The 13,287-nt window shown below is 37.8% G+C and overlaps 2 protein-coding genes across 2 annotated transcripts; one reads left to right on the forward strand and one right to left on the reverse strand.

Moving 5' to 3' along the window:
- Positions 1-442: 442 nt before the first annotated feature.
- Positions 443-6,804, reverse strand: LOC311288597 (caspase a-like). The gene is made up of 11 exons (XM_084406094.1): positions 6,550-6,804; positions 6,258-6,314; positions 6,070-6,140; positions 5,815-5,988; positions 3,710-3,889; positions 3,546-3,614; positions 3,120-3,296; positions 2,224-2,467; positions 1,970-2,071; positions 1,387-1,496; positions 443-1,217 (listed from the first exon to the last, which is right to left on the reverse strand). Exons 1-11 carry the CDS (start codon positions 6,626-6,628, stop codon positions 1,122-1,124), a joined length of 1,359 nt encoding a protein of 452 aa, XP_084262220.1. The 5' UTR covers positions 6,629-6,804; the 3' UTR covers positions 443-1,121.
- Positions 6,796-13,168, forward strand: oxa1l (OXA1L mitochondrial inner membrane protein). Its single transcript, XM_084406093.1, has 10 exons — positions 6,796-6,951; positions 8,276-8,410; positions 8,614-8,911; positions 9,011-9,154; positions 9,347-9,432; positions 9,548-9,712; positions 10,006-10,110; positions 10,203-10,365; positions 12,348-12,428; positions 12,897-13,168. The coding sequence occupies exons 1-10, from the start codon at positions 6,841-6,843 to the stop codon at positions 13,016-13,018; spliced, it is 1,410 nt and encodes a 469-aa protein (XP_084262219.1). The 5' UTR covers positions 6,796-6,840; the 3' UTR covers positions 13,019-13,168.
- The last annotated feature ends 119 nt before the right edge of the window (positions 13,169-13,287 follow it).

Genomic DNA, 13,287 nt, shown 5'->3' on the forward strand with positions numbered 1-13,287 from the left:
TAAAAGTTACCTATTTAATTTTCATCGAACAGTTAGATTATGCATTCCAACAATTAATGCATTGCCCACGTCACAGTGAATCAGAACACTTACAACAGATGGTCTTATTCCTCTTAAGAGAAGAGATCTTGTACGGTTGTGGAGACAAAAATCTCAAAACTCGTTTTTTATTTTAGTTATGCATTCTCTGTTTTGATTGATTTGATTTTATTTAGTATTAGATCCCTCACAGGGAGAGATGTATGGCTCTTGCTGTGGACAAATTTCACATCTCCTCCCGTGAAATATAGTTTGCCTACACAGTATTTTTTCATAGCAATAATTCACAAAAAACTCCTACTGTCTAGCTATATTCAGATATCACATTCCATAACAACATATTGGTACATTACAAAAAAACATAAAACCAGCAAATATTTAGTGAGTTGACAAAGCCTTCATTCAAGTGCATCTGATGCTTTATTTGAGAGATACTGAGGTTATTTTTCACCTAAAGCAAAGCATTTCTTACCCTCAGTGCCTCATTCCATCTGTGTAAAATACATTCAAAGATTGATAACATGGCCTCCCAGGTTTACTGCGATGAACATTCATTTCAGGGATCAAAGTGTTGCTGGTTTCAGTTTTAAAAAACAGGAAATCCAACTTTACAGCTGAGCAGTTACAAGAAATGATACCTGAAATCTGTCAGCAGATTTAGCAAAGAGACAGGTCAACATACAATACAAATGTATGAATGTATGCATATGTAATTTAAAATGAACAATGAAATAAATTAAATTTGGTAAATATGTTCACAATACAGTACATCCAGTTGCTTTCATGATTTTCCTGATGGTCATAATATTCTATGTTTTATAGGCTACATAATATTTCAATATCAGCACCCCCCTTTTTTCAATAATTTAAATATTTACAAATATTTGTGTAAAATAGAAGAATTTATAAAAAAAAAAATCGAGCTTCAGGATGACAGCAAGCTAAATCTGTTTATCATACTCATGAATTATATGAACATGCAAGCTGATTTAAATGTGATAAATTTTTCTCCAAACATGATATAGATGCATACATCATGTTTCTAATATAAAAAGGAGAGCAGAAGTTGTAGGTTGCAGGTTTTACAACCCTGGAAAGAGGTAGACTTTATTAGATAATGTTGTTCTTTCTATGCATGGCATCTGATCTCCATGCATCTCCTTAAACTTCTTAAGGACCTGTTTCAAAAAAAAAAAAAATATTACAATACAACTAACTACGCATATTATAACCTAAAATGTTTATTCTAGGCATGTTTGTATTCGACTGGTTAGAGCAATACAAACTGACACACAAAGTTTATGTCTACAGATTTGATGTCTGTCTTGCTAACGAATGTGACTTTGCCTTTCTGAAGAGCTCCATGATGTCATCCTGGCAGGCGTGCTCATTAAATATTTCCACAATGGCTTGGAAGAAACTTGAGCCTTTCACTGTGTTTCTATAGGACACCGTCTCTGTATAAAAAAAATACAAATTATGACAAACATTGTGTGTGTGACTGATCCTCACTGCTTGCAGAACAAATAATGCATCTTAAAATTAAGATCTTATAAATGACATTGGGTATAACAAAATAAAAAAAAGATGGCGACAAGTGACTGTTAAAAAAAGTATTTATCATTTAATCATTCATTCAGGAGACTATTTGTTTGAAAGCAACGATTCATAGTAATGAAGCAAGTGAAGACTCTGAGTGAGTCATTGAATCATTCATTCAAAAGAATTTTACAAATATAAATCAAATTAATTCAATATTTTTACAAAGACTGCAGAAATAAACATTTTGTCAGAATCTCTAATAAATAACATGATATTTTTCTTAGTTGTCTATCCAGAATCGTGGGAGATTCCTGATCTCTTGAGATTCTCAATTTCTCCAGAATTTAGCAGCTCTACAGTGGAATCAGGGAACAGAAATATTATTTACCTGGAGTAGAGGACATCAGGCAGCAGAAGTCTTTTTCACGGTGCTCTTTTCTCCTCCTGTGTCTTGGCACACTATCCTGGACATCTACACTGCCGTCTTTATCTATAACGTAAGGGAAACATTTGTCAAAGCATGTTGCTACATCAGTGCTCAGAACTGGATGGGTCTCTAACCAATCAAAAATTCTGACATTTTGATCAGTGGAGCTTAACGCAGAGTTACTTTATTTTCTACCATAATGTTTTGTAACTCACCACCCCTACACGCCTGGATGAGGATGATTTTTGGCTTGTCCCGCAATCCAGCACAGTTTGGAGTGTTCAAGCTATTAAAAATTTCATCTCTTGGGAGAATGTCCTCTTCATCATCACTGCTGAGGGAATCAAAAACTCCACAGATTCCACTGGCATCTCCGTGAGACATCAACACCACAAAGCAGCTGTCCGACTGGACATGTTCCTCGCGCCGGGCGAAGTCTCGCATGGCAGCACGCATGCCCTGAACATCAGACCATCAATATCTTTAAAGGGACAGTACACCAAAAAATGAAAACTCTGTCATTAATTACTCACCCTCATGTCGTTTCAAACCCATACGCCTTTCGTTCTAAAGATCTTTTTGAGGAAATCTGAGAGATTTCTGCCACTTTGACGCTTCAAAAAGTTCATAAAGAGATTGGCAACGTGCTGCGTAACACCAGAATGAACCTCATTGGTTCTCATGTCAAGCGAACATACTTGAGCTTTCGTTTACCACAACTGATGAGTGCCTTAATGAGTGTTTATATGTGAATAAAAGCCTCAATCTGTTCATCATATAAACTGATCGAGTCTCTTCAGAAAATTTTGGTCTAAACTCAAATCATATGGATTATTTTTACGATCTCTTTATAAACCTTTTGAAGCATCAAAGTGGTAGTTGCCTAACTGTCGATGGAGGGACAGAAAGCTCTCAGATTTCATCAAAAATATCATCATTCATTTGTGTTCCAAAGATGACCGAAAGTCTTAAGGGTTTGGAACGACATGAATTTTCATTTTTGGGTGAACTATCCCTCTAATATTTTTTAAAAAATGCCACAAATATTTGGTTCTTGGCTCAAGTAAATTAAACAAGTTGTCCTATTTGGCTTAGAGACACTTGTACGCACCTGTGCAGTGAGGTCTCTGAGTGTCACCACAGTGTAACCCAGACCCTTAAGCAGGATCTCCATACTCAGTTCATCCTTGTCTGCCCCGGTCCTGTTATTTATGTGTTTAAACTCGACATTGTTGATGAGCAGTGCCAGGCGTTTTCTGTCAGGGGATTTGTCTTTCATTGGGTAAATCTTGACAAAGAAGAGGAAGAAGAATTCACAAACATATTTTCTTAATTTGCACATAATATATCGTACAAGCATAAAGAATAATACAATAAAAAAATATATATATATAGAGAGTACATTCCCACATCCTCAAGACAATTACCACAATATTGTGTGTTTCTTAATTGTTTCAATGCTACCATTTATATATGAATTTATTTATTCATATATGTGTGTGTGTGTGTGTGTGTGTTGTATTATTCTAGCACTTACCTCTTCTCCCGCTTCAAGCTTTTCCCTTTTAATCTCGGGTTTGCATGGCCTAAGAGGATCTAAAGTTCTCTGTTCAAATGCAACAAAATGTTTATTAAAATAATTTTAATATAAGATGAAATAAAATCATTTCATTTCTGTGGTCAAATTACGATTTTATTTACCGCTTTCTGTCCACAGCCATTATTTTCACACCGCACAGCATTATAGGCCGGCCCCTTCCATTCCCTCCGGCAGCTCCAGCAGAAGTAGTAAGTCCGTTTCAGGTTGGCCGTGCAGATAGTGCAGTTTACACACAGGTTACTTCGATCTCGTCTTTCCACATGAGACTGACACCCTGGACACTGCAGTAATGACAAACAGATTCATTTGGACTGTTGTGTTAAATCTTTTATACGCTGCAGATTCACAAATCCTCATGCGGAGAACCCCTATCCTAAAGTTTAAAAGGCAGTTTTATATAATACTGTGGAAAAGTAATATTATAAATGTGTTGATTACATTACATTGCGATTTTTAGTTCTGTACTGTTAGCCTATATGAAAGTGAAAGAGAAAGTGACATACTCTGAATTTGCCCTCTGCATTTAACCCATCTAAGTTTAGGAGCAGTGAGTAGGCTAGTGAACACACACACACACACACACACACACACTGCAAACCGTGGACGCACACTGCAAACCGTGGACACACACACCAGGGCTGCGTTCCAGTCCACTTTTAGACACACACTTGCGAACTTGATAATTAGATGGGATCTGCGGTGATGTCACAAACGTGTTGCATTGTGGTATATGGATCTGCCTGAAGTGTACATGTGAAGTAGACTCGCTCCCTCTGTCAAAATCAAGGGAACGAGGGTCTGTCCATATAAACTTCCCTCATCCACTTCGCGAAGTGGAACGCACTTCAAAATGGCGGCAGGGATTCCCTCGAGGGGAAGTGCTTAGGGAAGTTCACTAGTGCGTGTCTAAAAGTGGACTGGAACACAGCCCTGGACCAGTTGGCAGCCATTATGCTGTGGCTCCAGGGGAGTGATTGGGGGTTAGGTGTTTTGCTCAAGGGCACCTCAGTCATTTCCTGCCAGTATTGAGAATCAAACCCACAACCTTCGGGTCACCAGTCTGACTTTCCAACCATTAGGCCACTACTATGTTAATTTTTACGACAATGTTATTTTAAAATTATTTTTTACTAATTGTATTTATATTATTCAATTTCTTACTTTTATTCAGTTACTTAGTTTAATCTTTTTATTATATATATTTTTTTTAAATAATTTTTCACACAGCTATTCTCTAAACTTCTCCACAAACTCCTTCTCTTGCAGCCCCCTGGAGGTCCCCGGACCCTAGTGTGAAAACCCCTGGTGGTGTAAAGGCCTGATTGGTTCACACCAAGAAGGATAACTATGAAGATAGCTAACTAAATTTTAGCGTCCACACACCAGCGTTTGATATCGTTCTGTTTATTCTAAGTTTTGTCTACTGTCGCTTTAAATGCTCGAGCTCTTTAAAGGGATAGTTCACCCAAAAATGAAAATGCTGTCATCATTTACTCTTCCTCAAGTTGTTCCAAACCTTTATGACTTTCTTTCTTCTGCTGAACACAAAAGAAGATATTTTAAAGAAGGTTGGTAATTAAACAGTTGCTGGTCCCCATTGACTTCCATAGTATTTTTTTTTCCTACTATGGAAGTCAATGGGGTCCATCAGTCGTTTGGTTACTGACTTTCTTCAAAATATCTTCTTTTGTGTTCAGCAGAAGAAAGAAAGTCATAAAGGTTTGGAACAACTTGAGGAAGAGTAAATGATGACAGCATTTTCATTTTTGGGTGAACTATCCCTTTAAAGAGGGGTGAATTATGATTGGCTGTTAATGTTTTTATCACTCATCCGCTGGGAAAAAATAATCATTCAGAAAGTGATTCCAACGATATCGTTCCTCTCTGCCGTCATTGTTACACTTGTGGTGTCGACTCTGCTATTCTTTGATATTTAGAACGATTTTTAGGAAATTCAAGCTTCGCCTTTCGCGTTTTTACACTCAGTGGCACCGTGACGAATGCGAGGGGGAGATTACTCGCGACTGTCGGCATATTTTGAAATAATACGGCCACCGTAGGAGTTAAAACGCCCTCGGAATGGGAGGGGCTAAAAAGTAATATTCAGTTGGTAGTCATAAACAATTTCACCGCTAGATGGGAGAAAATCCTACACAGTGTAGCTTTAAGAAATATGCATGCAAACAGACAAATTGAATTATCTTACAGCTTTAAAGTCAAACAGCCTTTTAGCAACAAGTAAAGCTAGGTTCTCCTCTAAGAATTCCCGTTGTTTGTCTGTCAGTGGTATCAGCCGACAGATGTCCTGATAAGATAGCTTTTCGCCACAGGTTTTCCTCTGAACATCATTAAAACCAGGGCAGGAAAATTCAGTCTTTTTCTAAAAGACAAGAAACAGAACATAAAATGGTAGCACAGGTGTCAGTAAATAAACAATATAAACATTGTCATAGGGACCAACCTGTTTAAGGAAATACTTGAACCAAGCCACAACATAGTCTGCTGGCATTTGATGACCACATGACAATGCGACTGATAACAAAAAATAATTTACTTAAAAACGTGATGAAGTAGGCTATACATAAAGTAAATGTTTAAATCACACTTTTCTGTCATAATGCTGATGTATTTGATTAATGATGAACTCACCAGAGTCCACTCTTTCAGGTGATGAATTTACTTCGGAAGAACGAAGTGTCTGGATTTCTGGATTTTAAAAACAATAAAACATATTTTTCTGTTTTGTTGTTTCCCCTTAAACTTCCGTTTAAAATCAATAACTGTTCCGTTTCACTTTCGTTTTTTTCGCGATTTTTTAAAACATTCTATTATTTAATTTAATCAAATGATCTTAATCTTTCATTTTAATAATTTGTTTTATCATACACATAAAAAAAGTCTAAAATGGGACAAACAAATGGAAAAAAAAAAGTCAGATTACTCAAGTTTTTGATGACATGATTTGCTAGCACGGCGTCCTCTTCCAAATCTTCCTCCCAGATATCCACGTCTTCCGTCATTTTTAACGTTTAAAATGTAGTTTGATCTTTTTCCTATGTTACACTACAGGAGCGAAACAAGTCTCTCATGTTGTTCCTCAGCTAGATCAGTTGCTCTCTTTTTTAGTCTATGGCTAGAATGCATGCAGATGTGCGGTTTCGTTTGAATGGGGGCGGAGCGGAAACGCATTGTCCCTTTGCGCTCACCGTACAATGCGTTCTTTTGATCCAAGATGGCTGCGCTCAGGGGTCGAGTGGTTACTGAATGTCTTACAACATGTTTGTTTCGACAAACAAACACAGCGAGCATTTCTACTCTTCCTATTGCTCTGACAGGGAATAAGGTGAGTGGCGTTTTGCACATTGACAATTCGCTCCCCAAAGGACTTTAAAACGTTGTACTTCACATGACATGACTTTGACAGAAGCTAAATAGCATAGCTGAGGTTGTGTTGTTTAGAGCGGGTTTTATTGTCTCTTGACATCTTCAAAACATTTCAAAATAAAGCTGTGAAAACATCAGGATTAATGTTCACATAGAAACCATTTGTTGATTGGTTGATAATTTAATATGTTGCCTGGTAACAAGGTGTCATGATCAGGGTTATTTGGTGCGATCATAAATATTTTTAATTTGTGTTATATATATTTTTGTGTCATAATTTGAAATATGTACATACTTGTAGAATAACAGCGTCGTCATGTGACTGATAACTCATTTTCTTTACAATTTGTCTTATAGTTTAGATCTGTGGTTCTTAACCAGGGGCCCTTAGCGAACTTCCAAGGGCTCCGCAGCTGGATAACTAATTCATATAATACTGTAATATATAATTCATATATTAATAAATGTAATATATTAGTATTTGATTTTTATGATCGATTTGAATTAAAATGCAAAAAAACAAACATAAAATGAAATACCCTAAGACAGAATACCCTAACAACCACATAGCAACACCCTAGAAACTGTGTAGCAACACCCTTGAAACCACACAGAAACACCATAACAAACAGCATGGCCTTAAAACTTCTTCAAACTCAAAACTTTAAAACTACTTTCAAACTTTTTTTTGCCTATCTTTCTCAAACCAACATCAAAGTTTCTCTACCAACTTTTTAATCTAGTTTTTATTGAAGAACATGGAACTTCTGGAATCACAAAATGAATTGTGGTTAATTTGCCTGTACTGACACTCCCAGTTTCTATTAATAATATTTTATAGTTTGTCAAATATGGGGTCTTTGAATATAGTGTTGGACAGTGTAAAAAATGTCAGTGTAATGACTATATTAAAAAATATAGCCTAGTATTTTTTAAGTCAAAAAGGTTGAGAACCACTGGCTTAGGTATTCAAGAAAAGGTTATTTTTCAAAACTCTTATTTATTTATTTATTTATTTGTTTGTTCATTTATTTATAAATTATTTTTCTCTTTTTTTGCATTTCGCCTCCGCCTTGCTTTGTACAAATCTAGTTAGTATCATTCTACTCTACAATCCCTCTTGCATCAAAATAATTGTGATGTTCTTCATTTGTAAGTTGCATTATATAATATTGTCTACTAAAAATGAATAAATGTAAATATCCTGAACAGCCTGTTGTTTATTGCATTTTTAAAAAGGTCTGTAAAAAGACTCATTTTTCCTGACTCCCGTCTTGTTGCAGTGGTTTGTACCGAGATCACATCTTCACACTGGCAGAGGGAGTAGGGGTCCTCTAGTTAGGGCACTTTTGGGGTGTCCCAATCATGGCCAGTTCCTGCTGGTCAGTGCCGTGGCAGTCAGACACAACAGCTCGCAGGTGGGTTGCCCCAAAGGAATTTTCTTTTAGTGTTTCTACTACTGCCAAATACACTGCCTGGCCAAAAAAAGTCGCTGTTTGGGTTTAAATCGGCAAATGCTTTAAAGTCTACGATCGGATCATTATTGCAGTGATTATTAGGAATTGTGAATTGACTATTGTGGTATATTTTCAACTGCTCAAATTTTTTGCTTATTTTACAGACGATAGACGCAGCTCAGAGCTTGTCGACTCCTAGTGAAACGGCAGACGCTGCTCTATCTGTCCCAGTCTCCATCCCAAGTCTTGCTGCTGACCCCGCCCCCGCAGTCACACCACCAATCACAGAGCAGGTGGCCGAGGCTCCTCTCACGGCATTGGATGTTCTGCAGGGAGCTGGAGCTGAAGCCAGCCTATCAGAGCTCGGCCTGTGCAGCGCCACACCTGTGGGCCTGATCCAGAATCTGCTGGAGTTTATGCATGTTGGCATTGGGCTGCCATGGTGGGGGGCCATTGTTGCAGGTAGAGTTGTGCATCATTCTGTCTATCTATCCATTCTGTCGTCTGTCTGTTTTTTTATTATAATTTTTTTTACCATAACTACGTGTCTGTTTTCCTCAGGCACCATTGTTGCCCGGTGTCTTGTGTTCCCGGTCATTGTAAAGGGACAGAGAGAGGCAGCCAAACTGAACAACGTCATGCCAGAAATGACAAAACTCACCAACCGCATGAATGAAGCCAAGCAGAGCGGTAACAAATTTGATTGTAAGTGTCTCATCTTTTCTAAACCATATTTTCCCCTCATATTATCTGAGTGTGTAAATGGTCTTATCTCATGCATTGCTTCTTTTTTCTTTCCTCTGGTGTTCTCTAATTTGTTCTAGTCTCCAACTTTTTAGTAGTGGATTATTTTTTATTATTATTTTTAATTAAGAAGAATTACTTTCCTTTCTTCAGTTTCAAAGGCATATACTGACTTGGTGATGTTTCAGAAGAAACATGACGTGAACCCTTTGCGTGGGTTCCTAGTGCCCTTGGTACAGGTCAGTTACTGTCAATGCTTCATTCTTATGAGCATCTGTTCGCTGTTTAGTTTTCACGATAATCAGCTGCTGTTTAGTAGTCATATATTTAACTTATTATCTCTGTCCTCTTCAGGCTCCAATCTTCGTCTCTTTCTTCATTGCCTTGCGTAAGATGGCTGATCTCCCTGTACCAAGTTTGCAGACTGGCGGCCTCTGGTGGTTCACAGATCTAACCGCATCTGATCCATTTTACATTCTCCCCTTTGCCGTGACTGGCACTATGTTTGCCATCTTAGAGGTAAATTAGTTAATAAAAAGAACTAAATTAATAATTTACTAACTGTAAAGTAAGTCCAAAACTGTGTCTTTCTGTCACGGAACAAGAGTGTCTTTTTAATGCAATGAGCCAAGGATAAGTCACCATATGATCACTTTTGCATTTTCTATTTTTTAAACTATTCGATTTGCTTTGTATCTTACATAAAGCTGCTGTATGTCTCCGAGACTTGGAATTTAGCCATGGTTTGTATGGACTATATTAATGACAGCCACATTTTTGAGGCATTGCAACCATTTCAAATGTGTTTTTAGTTGGGAGCTGAATCTGGTGTAGACAATCCCAATCTGAGGGCCATGAAGACCGTCTTCAGGATCATGCCCTTTGTTATCCTGCCTCTGACGATTCACTTCCCCACGGTTAGTCTCCCGCACTCGCTCGCCACACAGTGTTTGTGAAGGGATCGGTCTTCTCTTGTCATGCTGTGTCATGTGGTCTGTGTGTTTTACAGGCGGTGTTTACCTACTGGATGACCTCTAACCTCTTCTCGCTGGGTCAGGTGGCCCTGCTGAGGCACCCGACAGTGAGACAGAAGCTTAACATCCCAGAACGCATCACACACCCACCTTCAGCTCTGCCTATGAACGAAGGTTTCATAGAAAGCATCAGGAAAGGTGTGATTCTTTCTAAGGATTGTTCGGTCATCATAGTATTTATTAATATTTTGAATTAGCTGTTTTATTTTTAAGTTTAAGTTTTAGTTTAGTTTTACTATATGCACTGTGCATTTTTTGATATTTAGCTTTATTTTTATTTCCATTTTAGTACTTCAACTTAAACCTATCTGACAGCTGGTATTTGCAAGTGTAAATAGGAAGAACTTTTTTTTTTTGGCACAGTGCAAATAGTGTTAAATGCTGTCTATGTACTATATCTTTGAATAGAATCGAATACAATCGGCATTTATATAGCGCTTTCATATGTGCTACTGTACACCCAAAGCGCTTTACAATCATGTCAGGGGATCTCTCCTCAACCACCACCAGTGTGCAGCATCCACTTGGATGATGCGACGGCAGCCACAGTACAACGGCGCCAGTGCGCTCACCACACACCGGATATAGGTGGAGAGAGGAGAGAGAGTGATAGAGCCAATTCAATGTAAGGGGATTATTAGGAGGCCATGATTGGTAAGGGCCAATGGTGGAATGTGGCCAGGACACCGGGGTTACACCCCTACTCTTTACGAGAAATGCCATGGGATTTTTAATGACCACAGAGAGTCACTTTGCACCTCTATATCTCTATATTTACTACATCTTTGTAGTGCATTGTAGTATATTATAAAACAGTATGCAACGATACCAACATATTTAGTGTAATATTATGATATATATAGATCATTAGATAAATATAATACTTTGTCCATAAAATGCATAACATAATTTGTACCTTAAGCCCAGCCCTAAACCTACTTCTAACCCTAGCTGTTAAACACAAGTATTCCCATTACTAAATAATAGATTTTCTTCATTTTAATTTAAAAATAAACACATCTCAGTGCTGGAATGCGATGGGAAAAGGGAGAAGAATGAGTTCGTAAAAAGGTGGATTTGAACTTTGGTCGGTCGCATCAAAAACTAACGCCACCTCCCTTACTCTCCACGCCACTGATCCTGTTATCAACGGCATTTCTTTTGCTATTTTGTCTGACTCAATCATACAATGGTGGGCAGAGTTAGTAGCCTCTATCAAATAGTATTTATTTCCGTTAGTTAATTTTAGCAAATTTTCATTAATAAAAAAAACAACTAATATTTATATTTTATTTCAGCCTCATTTCAATTGCTGAAAATGCTGTTCCATCGTTTTTGGCCATGTTTACACCTGGTATTAAGATGCGTTTTGGTCGATCGGACGACTATAAATACAGGTGTAAACGGGGTCTAAAACGTTTTGAGCTTGTCCACTTTCAATCTCTTCAAGAGGTCGTCGAAAACACATTAGACCGGATTGATTTCGTAGTGTAAACGCTCATGTGGCCGATTGTGTTCAAACAGCCACAAAAGACCGTCTACTCTCCGCCTACTGACCTAATGCATGAACATTATGGGAAGAGCTCTAGCCAGACGGGATTTAAACTTTGTCGGCTGGAGACCCAAGTTTGATTTGAAAAAGAAAAACGTACCTAGCACAATGTTCTCACCATTCCTGATTCCTAACACACACACAGCGTTCAGTGTGATCTTACAGCTGTCAGAGCAGAAATGAAAGCTCTGTATGTTCGTCTCCAGTCGCATTTTTATGTAAATTGCGTGAGCTTATTTCGTCCATTAGATTAAAAGATCTGAAAAACTCCATATATTTACATATATATAACATATATGTATATATACATATAAATATATATAACCTCATAGACCCTCCCCTCGAAGAAATCAGGACAGAAGTGGTTGAAAGTGGACAAAAGAAATGGATTAAAACACCAGGTGTAAACGGGAATGTGTCTCCCTCGTCCACTTAATCGTCCCATCTTAATACCAGGAGTAAACAGGTCCTTAGTTGTAGTTCACAAGAACAACACTGTTCTGTTATCTGAATCTTCTCTCCTGGTCTTATTCTCTCTATATAATGTTTCTGTGTCTGTTTACCTCAGGATGGAAGAATGCCCAGTTGGCTCAGCAGCTGGAGGAGAGAGACAGGAGAATTAAAGGACACCTGGATATGGCAGCCAAAGGTGAGGATTTGCTCTCCACAGCTCAGTTTCAAAACCTACTGAAATGTCTATGCCGTCTACTGCCTACAAAACCTTTCAAAAGTTAGGGGTCAGTACGATTTTTTTGTAATATTTTTTAAATGTATATCTTATGCCCCCCAAAGGGGCATTTATTTTATCAAAAATACAGTAAAAACAGTAATATATTTTTTTAATATTGTTACAATTTAAAATACCGGTTTTCTATTTTGATATATTTTAAAATGTAATTTATTCTTGTGATCAAAGCTGAAATTTCAGCATCATTACTCCAGTCTTCAGTGTCACATGATCCTTCAGAAATAATTTTATGCTGATTTGTTGCTCAAGCAACATTTCTTATTATTATCAATGTTGAAAACTGTTGTGCCGCTTAAAGCTAGGGTAGGCAATGTTCTTAAAGATGATGCTTGCCGTTCACATTTGTCATTTATTCCTGCACTTTCCAAGGTCCTCTAAGGCAGACTTTTACCCACAACCCCCTTCAGCAGTCAGCAGCACCAATGTCAACAGGAAAATCGAGTAGTCCAAAGGAAGACAAGAAGAGGCCCTGGGAAGAGACGATTGGCTAACACTTCGATGGATAATTTTGTGATCGCTTTGTACATATATGTATTGAGAAGGACTACGGGATGGGTAGCAATATTAAGATTAAATTTGACATTTGATGAAGAGGTGTTGTGCTGTTTTCATGCCATTAAAGAGCAATCTTATTGCCTTCCCACCCTCTCCATTCATTTACAGTCTGCTGAAGTGCTGTTTTCGTTCATGCACACACACCAATGGATCTCCCTCATGACGTTGTCATTCAAAGCACATAAATAAAACGACAGATAAAATA

This window comes from Rutilus rutilus (genome assembly GCF_951802725.1).
Source record: "Rutilus rutilus genome assembly, chromosome: 3".
Taxonomy (NCBI): Eukaryota; Metazoa; Chordata; class Actinopteri; order Cypriniformes; family Leuciscidae; genus Rutilus; species Rutilus rutilus.

What these genes read in the sequence shown, in the direction of transcription:
- oxa1l (XM_084406093.1), top strand. Translation starts at nt 6,841, where the DNA reads ATGGCTGCGCTCAGGGGTCGAGTGGTTACTGAATGTCTTACAACATGT. An exon ending in TTGCTCTGACAGGGAATAAG is followed by an intron (nt 6,952 to 8,275) that starts GTGAGTGGCGTT and finishes GTCTTGTTGCAG; the next exon opens with TGGTTTGTACCGAGATCACA. An exon ending in TCAGACACAACAGCTCGCAG is followed by an intron (nt 8,411 to 8,613) that starts GTGGGTTGCCCC and finishes CTTATTTTACAG; the next exon opens with ACGATAGACGCAGCTCAGAG.
- LOC311288597 (XM_084406094.1), bottom strand. Translation starts at nt 6,628, where the DNA reads ATGACGGAAGACGTGGATATCTGGGAGGAAGATTTGGAAGAGGACGCC. An exon ending in TCAGAGACCTCACTGCACAG is followed by an intron (nt 2,468 to 3,119) that starts GTGCGTACAAGT and finishes TCTGATGTTCAG; the next exon opens with GGCATGCGTGCTGCCATGCG. An exon ending in TCATGGAGCTCTTCAGAAAG is followed by an intron (nt 1,218 to 1,386) that starts GCAAAGTCACAT and finishes TTTTTGAAACAG; the next exon opens with GTCCTTAAGAAGTTTAAGGA.